Raw genomic sequence first — 21,740 nt, forward strand, 5'->3', positions numbered from 1 at the left:
ATTATTTGACTTACTGTTTATAAATTATTTCCTTTAGGTTTGGTAAATGTTTTCAAGCTTATTAATTATTTCATATATTTTTACAATTTATGACATTTTGTATGAAAATGGTGACAAAGGTATTTGAGTTTATATATACACTCCACATCAGAGAGACTTGTTGAAGATTATAGAATAGTACGGTAATATGGCTATATGGTATAACTTGTCCACATGTTATAATATGAGTGGATATTTATTAATACTATTTTCAAAAAGGAAAGTATACTCATAAAATATTTTGTCAACCTTGTCGTATACTTATATTATAATGCGTATACAAACTACTTGTAGTTAAGATGCTTCCAAAGTTGATATGAATAAACATGAGTAAAAGATCCAGGAGAAAGATTGCAAAATGGAAAAAGATTAGAAATAGGAAGAAAATGAGAGTCGTTACCAAGCATTATGTCTAAGTTGTGAAAACAACCAAGAAAAAACAAATTAATCTTTGGGGATAATTTTATTTTCCAAAGGCGAGCTAAATAAGAATCTAGAGAGGAACTACTATGAGTAATTTGAAGACGTTTGGCTGAATTAATAGAAAATTTACCAGAAGGAGAAGGACCCCAAACAAGTTGATATTCTGTGGGATAAATTGGAATATGTATAGCACCAATAGTTTGTAAGGCCATCTCCAGTCATAGGGCTAAATGTAGTACATGGCTAAAAATTTAGCCCTCCAAAATATTAATTTTTTAAAGAATAGAGTAGGGCTAAATTTTTCCATCTTCAGCCATGCATGGATATATTTTAGGGCCATTCATATTTTATTATTTTAATAAAAAAAAACTATGGTACAACACTCATATATTTCACAACTATGTATTGTTTAATTGAATTAAACTATGATTTAGAGAAAATATTTTTTAATTTATATATATATTTTAAACAAAATGAATTTAAAACATTGAAAAAGGTTTTAAATAAATAAATAAATAATAACTTTTCAATCATTGGTTCTGAACTCCAACGATTAGAAACCAATTATATAAACACAATGAATTTTAAAATATTTAAAAAGGTTATTAAAAATAAAAATAAAAACCTAACAACTAGCTGACGTCATTGATGATGTCAACACACCTTTAATATTGGCAGTTGGATCTGCAGTTGCACGAGATGTTTCGTGCTTTTGCTCACACGTGATACTTTCTCCTTTTGGAAAGCACATGCACTGGGCTCACAAAAAAATTTGGCCTTGGCCAAAATTGGGCTACATTTAGCCTAGTTGGAGGGCTAAAGGAAGGGCCAAATGTAGCCCTCCAAATTTGGCCAATTTTTTTTTCAATCCATGGCTGGAGATGGGTTTTGCATTATTTTAAGACTATATTTGGCCTATGATCCATGGCTGGAGATGGCCTAAAATATCATGGGGAACAACACTAATTGATCAATATTTGAAGTACTCGAAATAATATAATAGAAATTATTTCATCAATATTAGAAATAATATAATTACAAATTGTTTCATCATAGTAACCTTGCACCACCCCCATCCCACCTCTAGATTAACCAAACAAGAAACTTCCCATATTATTTATCGTGTGAGGTCTCATATTTGGGTCTCTCATTTTGCAATGATGTTATGCAAACCTGTCTTTTGTACAACCTCAATACGCACCACATCTGTTGTCTTTTGTACAACCTCATTGTGCACCACATCTGTTGTCTTTTGTACAACCTCATGTCGCGTTGTTACATCATTTGCGGAGAAACAGCTTCAGCTGAACCTGTTGGCAAATGTGAAAACATTTTTGCCCACCACTCTCTTTAAATTTTGGTGAGCGTATTCATTGTCGTTGGATGAGTGTGATTTAATCTCGCTGCTACATGAACCTCAAAAATTCAACTCATTCACAATCATTAATATGGTGGTAATGCTCACCACCAATTACAGGTAGTGAGCAAAAATGCCAGTAACTAACTTGATCCATAAGTTCATCGATACTCACCCCTGAATAATCCCAAAAGTCATATTTTTCTCCATGTGATTAAAAAATACCACACCCTGCGACCGAATTTTGCCTGCCTTGCCTTTTTCCCTAGACCTTCAACTGCATACTTTGTGACTCGTAAACCCCTTTTGTAATCACCCAACCTGCACGACATTCCTCAAACAAATTTCACCACATCTGCAAGCTGAGATGACTCCAAGATTTGCCACGTCGGATCAAGTCCCAACTAAGTTCTTTATCTGAATCTCAGCACACCGTGCAGCTTCACTATGACCAATGAATCCATGCTACATGGAGAGAAAAAATAAAACTGCATAAGAGAGGGAAGGGAATTATAACAAATAATATATTAAAAAAGAAACAGTAGGGATAAAAAACTCTTAGCATACTGATAAATTAAGTCATTATACCATGTAGGCATAATACTTCTTCACATGGTATGATTTCAAACCACACCAAAGCTTCAATTCTAGCTGAATTTGTTAAGAGGAGTAACAACTGGTGGAAAAATAAAAAACAATGATGAATTATTGCTGAACATTTGTGGCTTTTATTCTTACTCTAATGGGCATATGCAATATGCAAGCAACAAGCTCCACTTCAGAAAGGCACTTAGTGAATTTGACAAAATCTGGGTTTAGTCACCTGATAATGATGACTCAAGAATCATCTCAGAAAAGGACTTTATGCCATTCCACACTAACTGAATTACAAGTAAACCTGGGTTTACAAAATTCTTATAACACAATAAGATATATATATATATATATATATATATTTTTCTCTTTGGCTGATAATATATCAAATGGGGCAAATCCTTTATACCATATTTTTTTTTTTTCATAAAGGGGTTTGGCCAAATAGAAGAAAGACTAGCTAATTTCCATTTGGACTGTACTTCAAATTGATCCACAAGCAGCAAATTTACATAGAAACAAATTTATGAGAGACAAAAAAGAAGAAACCCTGGAAAAGTGATGAAACAAAATGTTCTTCAACAGCGTATACATAGAAACAAATTTAAGAAAATGCTTTAGTTTGTTCTGAGAGCTTTTATGCTCAACATCATTCAAACAATAAGGAACAGGCACAGCTGACTTGGGCATCACCCAACCACCGACTAAAAGGACAAAAGATCATAGATCCCTAGCAACCGGATATCGCAGTAATAGATGATCCACCACCTCACCACTTCCTCTACGCATACAATACCACCCCAAAATAATCATATTTGTCGTGGAAAAATTCTCAATTCTCAATTACCATTTATAACTTATATTTTCAGGCACTAAATCAAACAATAATTTTTCAGAATAGAATGCCTTGGAATTCTTAGTCATGATTTATGAGTGCACAAAATTGCATCTCCACTGTGCAAGGGAATTTTAAAAAAACATGATCAATGGCACTACATTAACAGTTATATAACTCTCTGCAATTACATCAATAAAGACCCTTCCAGAATTGAAAATAAAGCATCAATAACAAGTTGCTCCTTACATCTTAGCTCGGGATGCATAGGCTAGTAGAAATTTCCGTTGCCCTTCCTTTGTACTCGAATAAGTTTTTCTAGTGTCGAAAAGCAAAGGAATGCTTGACTGTTGAAAACGTATGCATTGTCAAAGGGCTTTTCCTATGTCAAAAGAGAAGTTTAATGGTAGGATAAATTTCCATTAAAGATCGTTGACACATGCCAGTCACGTGGTGGACATGTAAGCAGAGGCCAGAAATGACATCATTTTTCATGAATATGAGGCCACATTTTCTCACTTACGAAAAAAAAACCTCCATCTATGTTCCACCTCTTGGATTGCCTGGCATTTGACATGCATCCCATCAACTATCTTTAATGGACAAATTTTTTTTACAGAGATAGCATTTTTCGAATTATAAATGCAAAAACCATTTAGCAAACAACATATGTGAAATGCTTCTTTACCCAAGATTATGTAATGCAAATGCAGCACCTCCTGATCATGGATGACTGTGTGAGCATGTTTTATAACAGAATCTGAAAAGATAACAAAATCACAATCGATTAAAGGGTGAAAACAAAGGTGCCAGAAACATGATATTAAACGCAAGAGTTTTGGTCTCTATCATGCCAATGTATGTGTAACTACAGAAGATGGAACTCATATAAAACCAAAAAAGTACAACCAAGTGCCAGAAACAGCCAAAACAAAATAAAAGATACATATATTTAACTAATCAGTATTGTACGTCCAAAGGCCTGAATTGCCTTCAAATGCAGGTGCACTCTTACTGTTATTCATGTTGTTTAATATGATGAAGGCAAGAATAACAATTCAAGATATATTATATATATTTAAGCTCCGATAATCAAATCAGATCCTTTTGAATATGTACTTTTAAAAAGTGGTAGTTCCGCTCAGAACTTCCTCGTTCTAGTTTCTCAGCTACTAATCTGCATATCCAAAATAATAAAAAAATACATACATAACCAATGTTAGATAAAAGGATGCTTTGATACTGCAATTACTCTATCCTTCCAAAATACAAAAGTAAATAATAAATGAATAATGCAAATGGACATATATAGATTCCTTTAGATAGCAACGAAGGAGGCAAAGCTGGAAAACGCTACAAACATAATATTCAGAGAAACAAAATCCTAAGTGACAAAAGAATGTACCATTCTACATAACCAACCAAACCACAACAAATTCCAATCTTAACTTTATATTTCAAAACCAATTCATCCTGAATCCGGAAATAGGCCATTCCATGAGAAAAGAATAAATGGGGCACATTCCAAAATGTACAAAATGAAAGACAATACAATACTTACATAATATAGCACTGGCTGCAGATTTCTCACTACATTGGAAGCTCTTGGGATGAAGAACATCAAGCAGCTTATAATTTAAGTTCTGGGTAAGATTTATTGAGTTTCATCAATAGCTCATTGCAGGAGATGCTTCCTCCTTTCGATGTTTCTTGAGAAAAAGTTGGGAGAATTTTCATCACATCATAATCGTCTGAGATTTGACAGAGGCATGACAAGATGGTAGAAGTTATTTCTGAGTCAAGAATAACACCCTTGTCTGCCATCTGATGAAGCAAACTAATAATTTTTTCTGATTCACCCTTTGAACTATAGCCCTTTAATAAAGAATCGAATACAAAGGCATCAGGTTCAAGACCACAAGCAATCATTTTCTCAAGAACTATTTTAGCCTCATCCAAAAGCCCAAGTTTTGAAAACCGGTTTACTATTGTGGAAAAGGTAATTGCATCAGGAGTTAAACCCATTTTAAACATGTCCTCTAGCAAGTCTTTAGCAGATTTAATATCTCCCGCTTTGAGAGTTCCATCAATAATTGTATTAAATGAGACCAGATTCGGAACACAATTTGTACTCCTCATCTCTTCGAATAACATCCTAGCTTGCCCCAAACTACCCTCCTTACACAAGTACAGCATCAAAACATTGTGGTCAATCAAAGTAGGATTAACCCCAGAAGCTCTCATTTTGCTAAAAAGTCCTTTTGCAAACTTAAGCATATGAGTTTTGCAAAATCCATTGATCATGAGACTATAAGTAATTGAGTTTGGAACAAATCCCAAGTCAAGTGCATGTCTCCAGAACTTTATGGCCTTGCCCACTAATCCTTCCTGTAGACATCCACCTATCAATGCATTATAAGTAAATAAGTTACCAGCAATGCCCCTTTCAACCATTGTATTATAAATCTCCATAACCGTATCAAGATCGCCTTCCTTGCAGAGTCCAAAAATTAGCATGTTATAAGTGATAACATCCGGCTCAACAAAGTTCCCGTCTTTTGATATCGTTCTGTAAAGTTTCATGGCCTCATCAACCTTCCCATCAGTAGAAAGTCCCATCAGTAACGTGTTGTATGTAATTACATCAGGCTTTTTCCCCTTACCCTTCATCCTTTCCAAAATCTTAAAAGCATCATCGACCAACCCTTCCTTGCATAGTCCATCAATCATAACATTGTATGTTACAGTGTTAGGCTCTTCACCCTTCAATAACATTAAATTGAATAGCTCCATGGCTTTTGTAGCCCTTCCATTTTTGAAAAGCCCATCAAGTAAGCCTGTATAAGTAACAGTATCAGGGCGAACTCCACACTTGGTCATATCATTTAACATCGCAATGGCTTCTTTCCATTTTCCCATCCTGGAGAGGTTATGTATGAAACAACTATATGTAACCACATTAGGAGGAATACCCTTCTTTAGCATCTCATCGAAAATTTCTTTGCCTCTATCAAAACTCCCTTTATCACAAAAACCACTTATAAGGGTACTGTACACAACAACATCCGGTTCCAAACCTTTTTGCTTCATTTCCTCCAACAAACCCATTGCCTCATCCACTCTGCCATCCTTGCAAAATCCATCGATCAAAGTGCTGTATGTCTTCACATTTGGGTCAGAATCTGCCATCTCCATATCAACCAACAATTCTGTGGCTTCTTTCAATTTTTTTGCCTTGCAGAGCCCGTGTATAAGAATGTTGTAACAAACAATATCCGGGGTTACACAATTTCTTACCATTACACTAAACAGCTCCATTGCCTTCTGAACCTCATCATTAGAACACAAACCCTTTAACATAAGATTCACAACATACACATTTAACTGAAATCCACGCTTCAATACCAATCCCAAGACCCCAGGTGCGAATTTGGCATGATTGGTATTAACAAAACATGCAACTAAACAACTCAATGATATAAAACTCGGAAAAATACCAACATGGGTCATCTTACTATAAACCGAAAACGCCAATTCATAATTTTTCGACCTTGTGAGAGTGTGCACAAGCAAATTGCAGGCTACCCCAGAAGGCAAGCGGTCAGAATCGATGGAACCCCGAAAAAGCGAAACGGCCTCTGAAATCTGAGGATTCGACTTATCACAGAGAAACCTCAGTTGGGTTTCGATATCAGAGCAAGAATAAGTAGATGGGATTGAAGAGAAGAGCTTCAAGTAAACAAAGAAAGCATAGGAGGGAGAGTTACAGTGAGGGTGACGTTTGAGAAGTTGCTTTATGATCATTTTGGCTATGTAATTGGGATTTTAGTTCTCTACTAGAAAGTCAGAGAAGTGAGAAACAGAGAGTGGTACCTTAACCGATGCTGCAGCTGCTGCTACTAGTGTTTGACACCAAAAACTGTGTCGATTGAGTCAAAGCAAGCATGTCGAGGGAGAGAGTGAAACAAATGACGGCAAGCACTGCGTCTTTAGTTTGCTTCTCTCTGTGTTTTACCACAAACAGTATCAGTACGTTCTTCGTCTAATGGGCCATGGGCTATGGGTTCGTTCTTTATTGACCCTGTTAGCATTTGGGTTATAAGTTTATGTATATCTATATATATAAAAAGCAAAAGGCAAAGAACGGTGAAACATTCAAAATACCAGAAAATGCCCTTGGTTAATGCAAATACTAAGAATTAAAATTATTAATTAAATGAGAATAATATGGTAAATTCACACTTTTTCATATTAAAAAAAATTTAAAATTAACAGAAAAATTAGATAATAGATCCTCTTTTTATGGAACACAACTACCCATTATCTTTTTTAATTCTAAAATAAATTTTAAATTTTTTTAAAAATTCCTCTCACAGCAGCGGAAGCGCGTGCAAAGAGGCTAGTATATATATAAAGCAAAAGGCAGAGAATGATGAAACATTCAAAATACCAGAAAATGCCCTTGGTTAATGCAAACATTAAGAATTGAAACTATTAATTAAATGAGGATAATATGGTAAATTCACACTTTTTCATATTTAAAAAAATTAAAATTAAAAGAAAAATAAGATAATGGCCTATTTTTATGGAACACAACTACCCATTTTTTAATTCTAAAATAAATTTTAATTTTTTTAAAAAAAGCATCTCGCAGGCTCGGAAGCGCTTGCGGAGGAGAAATTATACAATGATACAGTATCACCACGTCAGCTTGTGATACTCCCACTCAAGATCTACCATGTGTCCTTTTTGAAAAGAAAATTAAAAAGAATTTACACCTGGACTTTGTCTTACAAGTTTACCCTTCAACATTAATTATCCTAACCCCTCTCCCCCCTCTTCCCTGTGCTATTGACGCCACCTAGCCGTCTAAACATCTCCCTCGCCACCCAGTCGTCTTCCCTCCTCCCTCACCACCCACCCGGCCTTTCCGTGCCTCCCATTCTTAGTAAAAAGTTAAACGTATTTAGAAAGCCCAGAAATTTTGAAAATCAGTGCAAACCCATTAACACATAAAACAAAAATCTTCAAAATCTCCTATGACGACAACCCACTAGTGAAAGAAGGGTATGTTTGATGTTGATATTATTGGAGGGGGACTGCAGGCAAGCGGCGGCAGTGCAAGGTAGGTAGATTGCCGAAAGGGGAAACTGCTACAGTCTTCTTGTTTTCTTTTTCCTGTTTTTACAGTTCTTATTTTATTTTATTAGGGGTAAAGTTGGAAGATAAAGTCTAACAGTGAAAAAAAGTTAATTTTCTTTTCAAAAAAGACACGTGGTAAGTTTTGAGTGGAAGTATCACCAGCTGACGTGGTGATACAGTATCATTGTATAATTTCTCCTTGCGGAGAGGCTAGTGTTTATTATAAAAAATAAATAAAAGATTTTTCTCCCATAAACTTCCTTAATTTCCCCAATGATTTCTCATATATGGTACTTATATGGACAGTTGGGTTTCAGAGAGAGGAAAGAGAGGTTAGAGAGAGAAAACAAGCTGGCTTTGAAGAAAGTTGTGAATATCATATGAGAAAACTTGACCTTGATTTAGTTTAAACTACTACGAAAAGAGCAGCATTAGGTATATCACATTTGTATACTATATTGTGCACTACCTCTCTAATAGAGGTGGAGCCCACCAATATAATGGGGCTCACTTCTATTAGATGAGTCCAATTTTCTTGAAGTAAATTTCCATATGTCCACCCTATTACCTATCTAAACTCTTGACACATGTCCTTACACTAACTTTTAACTTAACACTGTTAACTTTAAACAAAATTTAAATAAAAACAAAAACAAAATATTAAAGACAAATCAAAAGACCCAACAACAGCCAACAAAGATCCCAACCCACTCAACCTCCGTCGGCGACAACCCTTTTCTTGCTCACTGGAAACACCTGTCCTGCTTGCCGTTGGCCGGGTGGGTGGTTGACAAGGTTGGCTAGGTGGGGATTGGGGGAGCTTTGGTGGCTGTTCATTATTTTGCTTCTTCTTTAATAAATGGTTTTTTTAAATTTTGTTTTATTTAAAGTTAACAGAGTTAGTTAGATGTTAAGTGTAGAGACATGTATAAAAAGTTTAGATAGGTAATAGAATGGGAGTAGAGGAAATGAAAACAGGAAAATTGGACTCATATTAGAAAGATGGTACACGATATGATATACAAATATGATATTAATAACATTTTTTTAATAAAAAATACAAAAGGACCCCAACACAGAAGGCCTAGAAAAGATTGGTCGTCATCATCTCCGAAATTAATAAAGTAGATGGTCTCACTGCCATCCTTGTGAACATTTGCAACCATTTTACTAACATTAACAAAATTGAAATGACGAAAAACTAAAGCAAAAACATAGTCAAATTACAAGAACCAAAAATATAATTTCGCTTTTCTTCAAAATGGTGCTAAAAAAAATGCTTAAGAATATTCGAGAAAGTTGTGAGGGGGGCTCATTATAAATGTTAAAACCCGTTATTCGGTGTCGAGACAAGGTATTCCTCGTGGTAGAACAGAGCACAACTCCACCGGCATCCAAACACGGACCCTATCTAAAATAAACGCTCCCCTCTTCCATTAACCAAGTCATCATCTTAGGCTCTCCGCCAAGGCAAATACTGAGTGTGGATTGAGAGAACATGTCGAAGACAAAGAAGCAGTTGATGTCTTCAGCTCCATGGAGGGTTGAAGAGGCTGAAGATGAATTCCAAGACGCGAAGCTTAAAGTGACAAGCCAGCCAGGGTCCACTCCAACCATGCACGTTCCTAAAAAGAAAACGAAGCGCTCCAAAGACCAAGATTATGAAGACTCTCTCACTGAGATCGACCCTGAGCTCCGCTATAGCTTCCAGCGTAACTTTCAGGTCTTTTTAAGCTTACCACAGGGCAATTTCCTTAATATTTGCTGTTATGCTCTCAAACTATTTGTTAATTTGGTTGTTTTTATTAACTTGTGGTTCGAGTTAGAGACACATAATGTGTTTGTTTGAATGCCCAACTGGCAATTTCTTGGTTACAGGCCCAGAACTTCTTAATTTTAATGTTTTGTGTAATTATGCATTTCTCAATATTGCAGAGGTTTGCTAATGTAATGGTTTTTTGCATTAGGATATGATTATGAAAATTTTGGGTCTTGTACTTTTCTGGGTTGTGTGTCATTCTTGTGTGCTGCTTCACGTGTTCCATAAATTTGGTTCTCTAGTGAGAAAGCTGGTCTTGGGTTTATTTTAGACATGTCTGTACTTAATTCAGGAGATTTTGTGGGAATTAGTCATTTGTTGCAATGTTATTGACAGATTCTGTGGTTGTAAGCCATAATTGCTTCATGAAGCGAATCAATCTTGTCTAGATTAAAGACTTAGCTCATAAGTCATTCTGTAAATTTTGAGTATTGGGATTGGAACTACATTACTTGCAAATTTTCAAATGAAATTTGTCCTATTAAGTTTGAACTAGTTTGCCCTTATGTTTCAAAACTCTGTGGGTGGTAAGGATGTAGAACTGAGGCTTGACTGCCAAAACCATATTTCAGTAAAGCCCTTCTGCTAGTGTTTTCAGAAGTGTTTGTGTTCTTTACTTGCACTTAGTGAAGGAGCACAAGCCTTAACTAACCTGGAAGCGAGTCATGGCAGTACTATGCAAGTAGGATGGTAAAAATTAGATTTTTTTCTCAACCACCTAGCTGTTGGTCTTTGGTATTTCTCTCCACTTTAGTAGAAGAGGTCCCCAGTTTGACTCCCCCTTCTCCCAATTCAGAAGAATTTTTTTTTTTGGACTATGTGTGTCTGACCTGTTTCAGTAAGCATGGACTCCATGTTGAATTGACTATCTTCCAGTCGTTCAGTTATGTGCTATAAATTATTTGCCTTTATTTACTTTTGATTTTCTATGTGCATAATTTCCATGGTTCCATCTCATTTTGCTGTATAACGTTTGCATCTGAATTTGTTATTTGATAAGTTTACGTGTGACAACTCGGTTTGCAGTTCCTTCAACGGGTTTTTAGCATCGACACTGTTATGAAACCTCTTCCACCTCTCATGGCGTACAATGTCTCCCGCAACTTGAACTTCTTCACTCGTATTTTCACACAATTTTTTGGTACGTATATGTGCTTACACTTTGTAGATGCCAAGATGTTATAACATTAAAAATAATCAGAAAAGAATAGATAAAAAAAGACTGGGACCCCGTGCCCTCAACCTGCGGTTGCCGTGTATGAAGTGGCAATACTATAGCTATCTTTATATGCTAGTAGAAGCATAATATATAGCTTTAAACTGTTTATATCTTATTAAATTAAAGTGAGAGAGATCAATTATTTCTCTCAATGTGGTTCATTATAATGTGGGAAGGGAAACTTTCATGCTCATGATCGGCCAACAAAACTTCTGAACGTAATTCTGAGTAAAACTTTTCCTGGACGTGCATGCACTTGATCCCTACTTGAGGCCAGATAATTGAAAACTTGGGCATCTGATAAAACCTTTGACATTGTAATCTGATTAATGTGGTTCTTGTATTGCAGATCCTGAAGGTATTGCAAGTGCGCAGAAATCACTTGGGATAGGGCAGGAAGAAAAAGTTCGTAAAGTTCGTTGATCCATAGCAAGGAATTTAGAGTGCAGTAATAAACATTTTGTAATTCTAGTTTTGACTGTGTTTGGTGTTGAATGTTCTGTCCTTGATAGTATATTGTCTCTTAATGACGAGAAATTCAATTTCACAATTTAAATGAAAACACAGCTTGGTAGTGAAAGCTATTTGTTTTTCACCCAAAAAATAAAAGAAATCCATTTGCTATATTAGGATAATAGTTTGAATTTCCACTGATGAATTGCATTTCGAACAACAAAGCTGACTTGTTTATGCTTTGGCGTGAGTTCTCTGCGAAATTGGTTTAATTTTGCAGCTCCTCCCCTCTTGTGTCGTACTGAAAAGTACGCTGCACCGGAAATTAACTCCGTGGAATGAATGTCTGTCCTTGAAATGATGATTTTTAGGCCATCTCCAGCCATGGGCTATATCCCAAATATGGCCCTAAAATAATGCAAAATTCATCTCTAGCCATGGGCAAAACAAAATTTTGGCTAAATTTGAAGGGCCACATGGCCCTTTAGCACTCCAATCGGGCTACATGCAGCCCAGCTTTGGCCTAGGCCAAATTTTTGTGGGGCCATGCATTTGCTTTTCAACAGTCAAAAGTAAAGCACGCTGACATCATTAATGACGTCAGCTGGACATATATGTATTTTTAAAAGCCTTTTTAAATGCTTCAATTGATGTTGTTTAAGACAAAAGTATAAAATATTATTGGTCATGACCGTTGAGGTCAGACCATTGCAACCCTTCTTTTTTTTTCATTTAAAAAAAATATCTTATGTGGTAATTTTTTTAAAATGTGTTCAAGTGTTGTTAAAAAAAAAATTATAAAAAATTCTTGGTCATGACTGTTGGAGGACCATTGAAACCCATCTAATTTTTATTTTGTTTTAGTTTCCCTTCTTCTTTTAGTTTCCTTATTTTTTTAGTTTCCTTTGTTCTTATCAACGTATACGTGTCATATATGGAATATTGTCTCTAAATAGTAGTTTAATTAAATTAAACAATATATAGTTGTGGAATGTATGAGTATTGTACCATAATTTTTCTCAAAATAATAAAATATGAAGGACCCTAAAATATAGCCTGCATGGCTGGAGATGGAAAATTTTAGCCCTACAGTATTCTTTAAAAAATTAATATTTTGGAGGGCTAAATTTTTAGTCCTGGACTACATTTAGCTCTATGACTGGAGAGCCTTAAAGGTACTGTCTTTCAAATAATTTGTGGAATAGTTATAAACCCTAAGTTATTATGCTTTCTAGTGGACCTAAATTGACGCTTTTACCCCTCAAATAGACGGAAAATTTGACAGAAGTAATGACAGGGTCCAAGAACTACATAGTTTAGTGACTGAATTCAAGGACGAAAATGCAAATCGAGTTATAATTCATAGACCATTTATAACCCTATAGCCATCATGTTATTCCACTTTGTACCTGTTTTTCTATATGAGGATATCAATAAAGTTATGGCCTTTCTGATCACGAGATAGTGGTCTTGAACAGATCATCACCGCTGGTTGAGTGTTAAAAGCACACATGACTCGCAACCAAAAGTTCTTCTTCCCTTACTTGTACCAGAAACTTCCTCACTCTCGCAACCATATATTGCATGAATCGCATAATAGCCAAAGCAAAAGGTCCCCAACAAAATGTCTATAAAACTACACCAATTATAATCAGTCTCAGAAAACTTAAAGGTTCCAATCAAACATGAGGAAATTTTGTGACTTGGGTTTGTTGTTAATTGTTGTTCTTTGGCTAGGGTTCAATGGCAGGGCTTGGTCACAGCCACAACAGGCACAAGTTCCTGGTTTCTTCATATTTGGTGATTCATTGGTAGACAATGGAAACAATAATCGCATGATCACACTTTCTAGGGCCAACTATAGGCCTTATGGCATTGACTTCCCTCAGGGTGTCACTGGCCGCTTCACTAATGGAAGAACCTATGTTGATGTTCTAGGTAACTCAATGATATGATCTGATGATATCTTTCTTCTTCTTAAATTTTTTTTTCTTTTGGGAAAAAACCCTATTTTTGTGATGTATATCATTAATGATTAGAATGATAATATGTGCTTTAATCATATGAGCTTAAGTAATGTTCCAAGCTGGTGTGCTTATTTTTTGTGGGATTCGCAGCTCAGCTTCTGGGGTTTCGAACTTATATTCCGCCTTATTCGAGCACTCGTGGAGCTGCACTTCTGAGGGGAGTGAATTACGCATCAGGCGCAGCTGGAATTCGTGATGAAACGGGAGATAATCTGGTAAGAAATCGTGGGATCATGATGCTAATGGTTGCGTTAAGCCATTGAGAACATTGTGACATTTTAAACTACATAAGATGCTAACATTTTCTACTAGGCTTCTGAATCCATTATTTCTTATTACATAAACAAGCACTCAAACTCAAAGTTTTGAATGAGGGACAGAGGAAAATATGAAGTATCATGAATTTTCTTCTGCAGGGTGCTCACACATCCATGAACCAACAAGTTTCAAACTTCGGCAATACAGTGGCAGAAATGAGGAGGTTCTTCAGAGGAGATGCCAATGCACTCAGCACCTATCTTGGAAGATGCATCTTCTATTCTGGGATGGGAAGTAATGACTATCTTAACAACTATTTTATGCCAAACTTCTATACATCTAGTTCTGATTACACTACAAAAGCTTACGCTGCCGCACTCCTTCAGGACTATTCGCGCCAGCTGAGCGTAAGTCCAGGAATGGCAATTCAACCTGAACTCCTAGCTTTTCCCACATATTTTTCCTTCATTTAGATCTTGAAAACACAGGAAGAAAACAGCATTTAGTTAGTGTTCTAAGTTTTGAAAACCTTCATTTTTTTTCTTCCAGCAATTATATACATTGGGAGCTCGGAAGGTGATTGTGACTGGGGTTGGCCAAATCGGTTGCATACCTTATCAACTAGCAAGGTATCATAGCAATAGCAGCCGCTGCAATGAAAACATCAACAATGCCATCCTTATTTTCAACTCAGGACTTAAAAAGATGGTTGACAATTTCAATCGTGGTCGATTGCCTGGAGCCAAGTTTGTCTACCTAGATTCTTATCAAAGCACCTTTGATCTGTTTCAAAATGCATCTGCTGCTGGTAATATGCTCTGTGTCCAAATGCAAGTTTTATGTTGATCTGTGATTTCATATCTAAACCCTCCTTTAATTTTGAAAATACTGCAGGTTTTGAAGTGATAGATAAAGGATGTTGTGGTGTAGGAAGGAACAATGGGCAGATAACTTGTCTGCCTCTTCAACAAGCTTGTACAGATCGCACAAAGTACTTGTTTTGGGATGCCTTTCATCCAACAGAAGCAGCAAACATTCAGCTAGGCAAGGCATCATACAGTTCCAATACACAGTCATATACTTATCCAATTAATATACAACAATTGGCTATGCTGTAAGGGGCTTGGAACTTCATGCAAGGGCCTATATGATTTCTAATTTTATCTAAATTGTTAATTACTGTGATGCTTTGCAGCTGATTGCTAATTAATCTGAATAAAAGGTTTGTTCTGTTTTAGTACTTTACTGCTTGCACTTTTAATGTTTGAATTCATCATTGGTGGAAATACATATATGGAATACTTCTAAAGTAGAATTTCATGGTAGACATGAGCTTAGCCAAGTTGGCTAGAGCGGATGTGCTCCCCACTCTGCACTCGACTTCAAATCCCCCTCCCCGTAGTTTATATTAGATTAAAGTAGAATATTGCTTAAGTTTCCCATTGCCAATTTGAATCCTAAAATTTTCTACCATGAAAAGTGAAGTATAAATACTTCAATAAGTCTATCAGGAAATGCAGTCTACCAACTCTCCAAACAAGGGGAAACAAAAAGGTTAAAAAACAAAACATATAATAAATACAAAAGGGCAATTTACTAGACCTACAGTTCCAAAACAAAAACCAAGTTCATGTCAAGTGTGCTAGGTTAAAGGATGAAAATCCACTTAATGTGAGCAACTCGAGAGGTCGAGATTGTGCTCTCACGGGCAAAAATAAATTGTGGTGCAGGAGGTTGGTGGAGAGATTCCACTCGAGTTGCTCACTTTTTCATTTCCACATATTTCCATCGCCGTCTGTCCTGTCACCGCGTATGAATCCAGGAGGAGGAGAACAAATAAAAGTTCAGGATCTGAGCTACTTTTCTCTTCTTTTCTCCTTTTTCTCCTCTCGTACGTTTCTCCTTTTGAAGCCACAATAATATGGATGGACTGCACAGAGTTCTTTATGCTTCAACCACAGCTTCCTTCAAAATTGTATGGCACTGTCCACCACTCATCCCCATCATGGATTAACTTTTGTGTGGAATGAGCTATGCTTGAGTACAATACTTAGCTCAATTCATCCTAATGGTAGATAACAGGAAAATTTCCAATGCATATAAGAAAAACATGTAAGAAGTAACAGAAGATAAAATATAAAAGGAAATAAGTGAACTTTGATATTAATGAGCTTACTAATGAGAAGTTCAAAAATACTTTAACTTATGACGTATCTCTTGATACAATTTGAACTTTTTACGGACCTTATGAAACTTAAGCTTGACTTAAATTTTAAAAAGCTTACTGAGTTTGGCTTGTTTCGATAGAATAAAGCTCGAACAAGCTAAATATGTTACAAACTTGAGCTGCATTAAGTGGATGTTTAACCTAGTATACTTGACATGAACTTGAAAATGACTAAACTCAAGGGCAAGAGTCTTTGATGTGCACGTATTACATTTTCCACACTCAAACAAAGTAGTAAAATGAAAATGGATAGAGCCAAATGGTAAAGTAGAACCATCAAATTGACTAGAAATATCTTAAGTTTTCTACGGGTTGCTTTTAATGGCGAGAGTGGCAAGCTACTGTATGTTCATGGGATGAACCTTGCTAAGGTCCTCATTGAAAGCTTTCCTCTCCCAATTATGATGTTGGCTGCTGCTGTTGGGTGGAAAGCATCCCAGAATATGACATATAGTGAAAATTTGTTAAGCACAATAAGGCGGACAAGAAGATGCACCCTTGGTATTTTCCTTTATTTTTTTTATTCACCAAGTGCAAAGTGCAAATCCATAACTTATGTAATGCTATTAACAAAGTTAACCAAGTTTCTAGTGGATGAACCAGACTCACTCCAAGCAGCCAAAGCCATCTCTCCCATTTTCCTGCTCCTTTCTCTAAGCTCTTCCCCTTTTTTCGACTCCATCAACTCCCTAACGCTTCTCTCCAATTCATCCCCAAACACAAACCCATCTTCCTCTCTCTGCTCTACAGCAATCGCCATTTCCATGTCCTTCACCAAAACACTCCTATTCAAATGCTGCTCTGCATAGAGCGGCCATGCCACCATCGGCACGCCGGCAATCACCGCTTCAAGCACCGAGTTCCACCCACAATGCGTCACGAACCCGCCCATCGATTCCTTCTTCAACACCGCCACCTGCGGCACCCATGACTTCACCACCAAGCCCCTATCTTTGGTCCTCTCCAAGAACCCTTATGGCAACAAACCCTCCAAATCAAAGTCATGTACTCCATGGACCTGCTTGGTTTTCTCATCAAGGGGAGGCTTCGTCACTACCCACAAAAACCTCTGTCCACTCTTCTCCAACCCATCTGCTATCTCCTTCAATTGAGCCCCTGAGAATGATCCTCTGCTTCTAAAGCAGAGAAACACCACACTTCTACTTGGCTGCTGATCAAGCCATGACAAACAATCTTCTGCCTTTGCAGAATCCCTGGATTCTTCTTATTCAGCAATCAACGGCCCGATATAGTAGACAGGAGGAGTGGGAGCATCAGGAACACAAAGACCTTGAGCAATGGCTTTGAGGACTGCAGGAGGCTCGAGCTCTTCAAACGTGTTGGCTATGATCCCATTGGAGTGGGAGCATCAGGAACACAAAGACCTTGAGCAATGGCTTTGAGGACTGCAGGAGGCTCGAGCTCTTCAAACGTGTTGGCTATGATCCCATTAGATTTGGGAAGGTGGGAGCAGAAGTAGACCATGTCCCAGTACGAAGGGTCGTCTCGATCAAGCATTGCCTCAGGCATGTGGGGGGCATTCAGGGGAGACTTCAACCCAGGAAACTCCAAAACATTCTCGGTCAGATCCTTGAAACTCTTGGTGGTTTGTTCCCCGATTTTCGGGAAATACAGAAAAACCGCAAGAACTGCAGCGCCAGAGGTGTGAAAGTAGTAGGTGGGAATGCTGAGTTCCTTCGCCATTGGCAGAGCAGAGGAGCAGAAGATGTCGATGATAAAAGCGCGAATGGCTAAAGATTTAGAAATTTCTTGGAGGGCATGGTGGACATGAGGATCATTCCGGCGAATGAAATCGAACATTATGGCAGGGGCGCTACGTCGAATTAGTGTATTTTCAATTTGAACGCGAGGGAATTGGCGGAAGGAGATGGAAAGATGGGCTAGGGAGATGCGCTGGATGTAGGCGGGGATGCTTGGAGTGTCAACAAAACAGCCACAAGTGTAGAGAATGGTAATGGAGAATTTTCCGGGGTAACGATTGAGAATGAGCTTGCCTAGCTCAACCATGGAGATTATGTGCCCCATTCCTGGAGCTGGATAGAGGACTATTGTATCTTCTTCCATGGCTTTGGTTGGTTGTGTTTCACTTCTCTGGTTTTTCGTTTTCGCTTCTCATTGCTCAAAGCTTTTAAGGGAGAAGAGGTTTTCAAGTCTGAAAGTTAGGTGAAGCACGAGGCAAGGCACAGGTTGTACACCATCATTTATCATGATAATAACCAGGTTCTCACATGCATGGACAAGAGTCTTTGATGTGCATGTATTACATTTTCCACACTCAAACAAAGTTGTCAAATCAAAATGGATAGATCCAAATGGTAAAATAGAACCATGAAAATGACTAGAAATATCATAAGTTCTCTATGGGCTGCTTTTAATGTTAAGAGTGGCAAGCTGCTGTATGTTCATGGGATAAACCTGGCTAAGGTCCCCATTGAAAGCTTTCCTCCCAATTATGATGTTGGCTGCTGCTGTTGGGTGGAAAGCATCCCAGAATATGTACTGGTCTCGATTCGGGCATGGTGTTTGCAGTGGAAGACATGTAATTTGGCCTCTGTTGCGCCCAATGCCACAGCATCCACGATTTGCAACAGTGAATCCTAGAAATAAAATTGCAAACGGGTTGAGACATCGTCAACAAAGATAAAATCTAAAGTTCTATGTCAGTAAAGAATGACTTCAAGTTAAATAGTAGCCAGGCATTTACCATAAGATCTGGCATTGTTGACGATGTCTTCGAATATTCGAGCAATGTCAATGTAAATGAACTTTGCGCCTGGTAAGTTGGTGTTAAGTTTGTTGATCATTGTCTTCACATTTGCATTAAACGGTAGAACAAGGCGATTCACTTCCTCATTGCACCTTCCACTTGGACTCTGGGCCAAGATACTTGGAATGCAGCCCATTCTCCCTAATCCAGCAACAACAAACTTTCGAGCACCAAGATTATAGAGTCTCTGTAACATGTCACATAAAGTAGGATGTTAACTTAGGTAACTTCAGAGTCTATCACATGTGATACAGTCATGGAAAATGCGCGCGTGCATTGTTAAAATTAGAGCATCCAACCAAAAACCTATTGTACAAGTCGAGACTTGAGAGCCACTGGATCTTATATAAAATATATTATGATGCAGTTGTGCTTCAAATATATGATGTAACATTGTTTATGTTATTTGATGTAAACATAGAGAGCCTACAGGTGAGGCCATGAATAGAAGTTCTTACAGTGAGTTGCTGGGTGTATTGTTGAGTCAAAAGATCAGCAAATTGTGGGGCATTGTACTGAGTTCTTGTTGGATAGTTGGGCATAAGATAATTGTTTAGGTAGTCATTGCTGCCCATTCCAACAAAGAAGATGCAGTCTGCAATTGCCCGGGCCACGTCATCTGCCCCGAGATTATCTGTAATCTGATCAAGGGTACTCTGGAAGTTCCTTATTTGTTCACCAAAAGGTATTCTTCCCACCTGACACCAAAGCAATTGTTACCAAACAGTGAAACATTGAAACACATGCTTGTGGTTGTAGGCTGTGTAGTTTAGATATCTTGGAACATGGCAAAAGATTGAACTTGTGTTATGTAAAGCACTAAGGCTCCTGCTAATCCATTTAAAATCAAATTCCTCAGTTAAAAATTACAGGAAAAATAAAATAAAATAAATTTTGTGGATGAAGTGGTTAATTAATTACAAAGTTTCTGCCAGTGATATCAAGGATTCCAGCTGCTGCAGATGCATAATTGACTCCATGAAGCACTTGGTCTCCAGAAGCTTCAGAAAAAGGAGGAATCAAGGGAAGTCCTAGCAGTTCAGCTGCATATTGAATATTATATTTATGTTAAAATAATATACATCAAAATCACTTGGAACACCCAAGAGAAACAATTTTCTTTTTAAAAAAATTATATTTTTTATAAATAAAAAAACACCAATGTTGAAATATTGCCTTGATTTATATCCAAATTGGGAATGAAAAGCCCCCTTTTTATGTAAAAATGGTAGGACAGGTGGGTCCATGCCATAGAAGAGAGACAAATTCTATCATCTCATACAGACTACAGAGCATACCAACATTACCAAAGGGTAACCCATAATATATTTACAAATTAAGGATGGCTTTCAGATCACTTAATTTATGTTTAATTAAAGAGCCGATTTTAAAAAATAAAGAACAACTATTGTTTTACCAACCCAAGATGTTTCTTGCTCCCACGCATAAAAAGATTAAAATATATATATCATAAACTTTGTGACTTAAATTCAATCATAATATACTGAAATACTGATCTCACAGCAAAACATATTACACTGAAAGCATCAATTAATATTAACATGTATGCTAATTACACTACAAAATCAAAGAAGAGGACCTAGTAGAGAGAGAGAGAGAGAGAGAGAGACCTATTTCATCAACCATGGTGTAACCATTGGAAAAACGACCGGTAGGGCCACCATTGAAATCAATGCCATAGGGGAAATAGTTAGCCTTGGCAAATGATGGGATGTTGTTGTTGTTGCCATTGTCAATCAAAGAGTCTCCAAACACAAACATGGCAGGCACCATTTCTGCTCTCCTCCCACCACCACCCACTTGACCTTGTGCTGCTGCTGCTGCTGCAGCCGCTGATGAAAAGTTCACATCTTGGCCCCAAACCACCCCACCCAGCACCATCAACCACAAAACCACCGAAGAAAAAACCCTAATTGGGGCCTTGGCCATGAATGAATTAATATGTTTTGCTTGTTTTGAGATGATGAAAATGTGGGAGAAAGTGAGAGAGGCACTTGTGTTGATAATGAATGAGGTTTTTGAGTATTGGCAAGAGCATGCAAGTGATGATTTAATAGGCGAGGCGAGGCGGTGGTTGTGAATGAAATAAATGTTTTCACCTGTTATCTTACGTGCAGGAATTGAAGTAAAGAGTCCATTTTTGTTCAAGGATAAATAAGAGTTTACCTTCCCAGCATTGTGCTGCATGCAGCTTCAAATTCCCTTGCTATTTTATTTTATTTTTTTGGTCTTTGGTTACAAACGATGCCCGAGGCCCAAGCAAAACCAATAGGCAGAAGAGACCAAAGTTCAAGGTAGTTTGCTTTTATCACATGTTAATAGTTATTACGATGCTTCTTTCAAAAATAAAAAAAATAAAAAAAAAGTTAGTAATTATGATGCTGTGAAAGGCCTCAATGAAACCCCCCTCTAATTTAGACTATCACTTGTAATAAAATATATATATATATATATATATATATATAATTATTACTATGCTATCTCTAGTCTTTTGGTAAGAGCATTCGCAATGCACTCCCTAACCCACCTCAGACAAAA

General features: G+C 37.1%; 4 protein-coding genes and 2 pseudogenes across 18 annotated transcripts; 2 read left to right on the forward strand and 4 right to left on the reverse strand.

Annotated features, from left to right (window-relative positions):
• Window positions 1–1,459: 1,459 nt before the first annotated feature.
• On the reverse strand, window positions 1,460–7,280 carry LOC110755998 (Tetratricopeptide repeat (TPR)-like superfamily protein). Of its 15 annotated transcripts, none has more exons than XM_021957353.2 (5): window positions 4,810–7,280; window positions 4,368–4,425; window positions 3,937–4,008; window positions 3,498–3,595; window positions 1,460–2,284 (listed from the first exon to the last, which is right to left on the reverse strand). In XM_021957353.2, the coding sequence occupies exon 1, from the start codon at window positions 7,050–7,052 to the stop codon at window positions 4,878–4,880; it is 2,175 nt and encodes a 724-aa protein (XP_021813045.2). In that variant the 5' UTR covers window positions 7,053–7,280; the 3' UTR covers window positions 1,460–2,284; window positions 3,498–3,595; window positions 3,937–4,008; window positions 4,368–4,425; window positions 4,810–4,877. The 15 variants fall into 15 exon arrangements, with proteins under 15 accessions (XP_021813045.2, XP_021813044.2, XP_021813040.2 ...); XM_021957352.2 differs by having other exon boundaries at window positions 3,498–3,630; XM_021957348.2 differs by having other exon boundaries at window positions 3,498–3,811.
• Window positions 7,281–9,735: 2,455 nt separating this feature from the next.
• On the forward strand, window positions 9,736–12,008 carry LOC110755970 (zinc finger/BTB domain protein). Its single transcript, XM_021957317.2, has 3 exons — window positions 9,736–10,113; window positions 11,236–11,350; window positions 11,778–12,008. Exons 1-3 carry the CDS (start codon window positions 9,889–9,891, stop codon window positions 11,849–11,851), a joined length of 414 nt encoding a protein of 137 aa, XP_021813009.2. The 5' UTR covers window positions 9,736–9,888; the 3' UTR covers window positions 11,852–12,008.
• A 1,512-nt stretch (window positions 12,009–13,520) lies between these two features.
• LOC110755995 (GDSL-like Lipase/Acylhydrolase superfamily protein) lies at window positions 13,521–15,408 on the forward strand. Its single transcript, XM_021957344.2, has 5 exons — window positions 13,521–13,819; window positions 13,999–14,123; window positions 14,325–14,573; window positions 14,716–14,974; window positions 15,061–15,408. Exons 1-5 carry the CDS (start codon window positions 13,567–13,569, stop codon window positions 15,282–15,284), a joined length of 1,110 nt encoding a protein of 369 aa, XP_021813036.1. The 5' UTR covers window positions 13,521–13,566; the 3' UTR covers window positions 15,285–15,408.
• A 1,429-nt stretch (window positions 15,409–16,837) lies between these two features.
• Window positions 16,838–17,293, reverse strand: LOC148298090 (UDP-glycosyltransferase 88F4 pseudogene; annotated as a pseudogene).
• A 439-nt stretch (window positions 17,294–17,732) lies between these two features.
• LOC148298091 (UDP-glycosyltransferase 88F3 pseudogene) lies at window positions 17,733–18,628 on the reverse strand (annotated as a pseudogene).
• Window positions 18,574–21,389, reverse strand: LOC110755979 (GDSL esterase/lipase At1g71691). The gene is made up of 5 exons (XM_021957324.2): window positions 20,813–21,389; window positions 20,103–20,224; window positions 19,640–19,879; window positions 19,119–19,368; window positions 18,574–19,011 (listed from the first exon to the last, which is right to left on the reverse strand). Exons 1-5 carry the CDS (start codon window positions 21,387–21,389, stop codon window positions 18,773–18,775), a joined length of 1,428 nt encoding a protein of 475 aa, XP_021813016.2. The 3' UTR covers window positions 18,574–18,772.
• Between the last annotated feature and the right edge of the window lie 351 nt (window positions 21,390–21,740).

The sequence above is a fragment of the Prunus avium genome, chromosome 1 (genome assembly GCF_965620075.1).
Source record: "Prunus avium chromosome 1, drPruAviu1.hap1.1, whole genome shotgun sequence".
NCBI lineage: Eukaryota > Viridiplantae > Streptophyta > Magnoliopsida > Rosales > Rosaceae > Prunus > Prunus avium.

What these genes read in the sequence shown, in the direction of transcription:
- LOC110755970 (XM_021957317.2), top strand. Translation starts at nt 9,889, where the DNA reads ATGTCGAAGACAAAGAAGCAGTTGATGTCTTCAGCTCCATGGAGGGTT. An exon ending in GCTTCCAGCGTAACTTTCAG is followed by an intron (nt 10,114 to 11,235) that starts GTCTTTTTAAGC and finishes CTCGGTTTGCAG; the next exon opens with TTCCTTCAACGGGTTTTTAG. An exon ending in TATTTTCACACAATTTTTTG is followed by an intron (nt 11,351 to 11,777) that starts GTACGTATATGT and finishes CTTGTATTGCAG; the next exon opens with ATCCTGAAGGTATTGCAAGT.
- LOC110755979 (XM_021957324.2), bottom strand. Translation starts at nt 21,389, where the DNA reads ATGCAGCACAATGCTGGGAAGGTAAACTCTTATTTATCCTTGAACAAA. An exon ending in ATATCACTGGCAGAAACTTT is followed by an intron (nt 19,880 to 20,102) that starts GTAATTAATTAA and finishes CTTTGGTGTCAG; the next exon opens with GTGGGAAGAATACCTTTTGG. An exon ending in AATACACCCAGCAACTCACT is followed by an intron (nt 19,369 to 19,639) that starts GTAAGAACTTCT and finishes GACATGTTACAG; the next exon opens with AGACTCTATAATCTTGGTGC.
- LOC110755998 (XM_021957356.2), bottom strand. Translation starts at nt 7,052, where the DNA reads ATGATCATAAAGCAACTTCTCAAACGTCACCCTCACTGTAACTCTCCC.
- LOC110755995 (XM_021957344.2), top strand. Translation starts at nt 13,567, where the DNA reads ATGAGGAAATTTTGTGACTTGGGTTTGTTGTTAATTGTTGTTCTTTGG. An exon ending in ACTATTCGCGCCAGCTGAGC is followed by an intron (nt 14,574 to 14,715) that starts GTAAGTCCAGGA and finishes TTTTTCTTCCAG; the next exon opens with CAATTATATACATTGGGAGC. An exon ending in TCAAAATGCATCTGCTGCTG is followed by an intron (nt 14,975 to 15,060) that starts GTAATATGCTCT and finishes AAAATACTGCAG; the next exon opens with GTTTTGAAGTGATAGATAAA.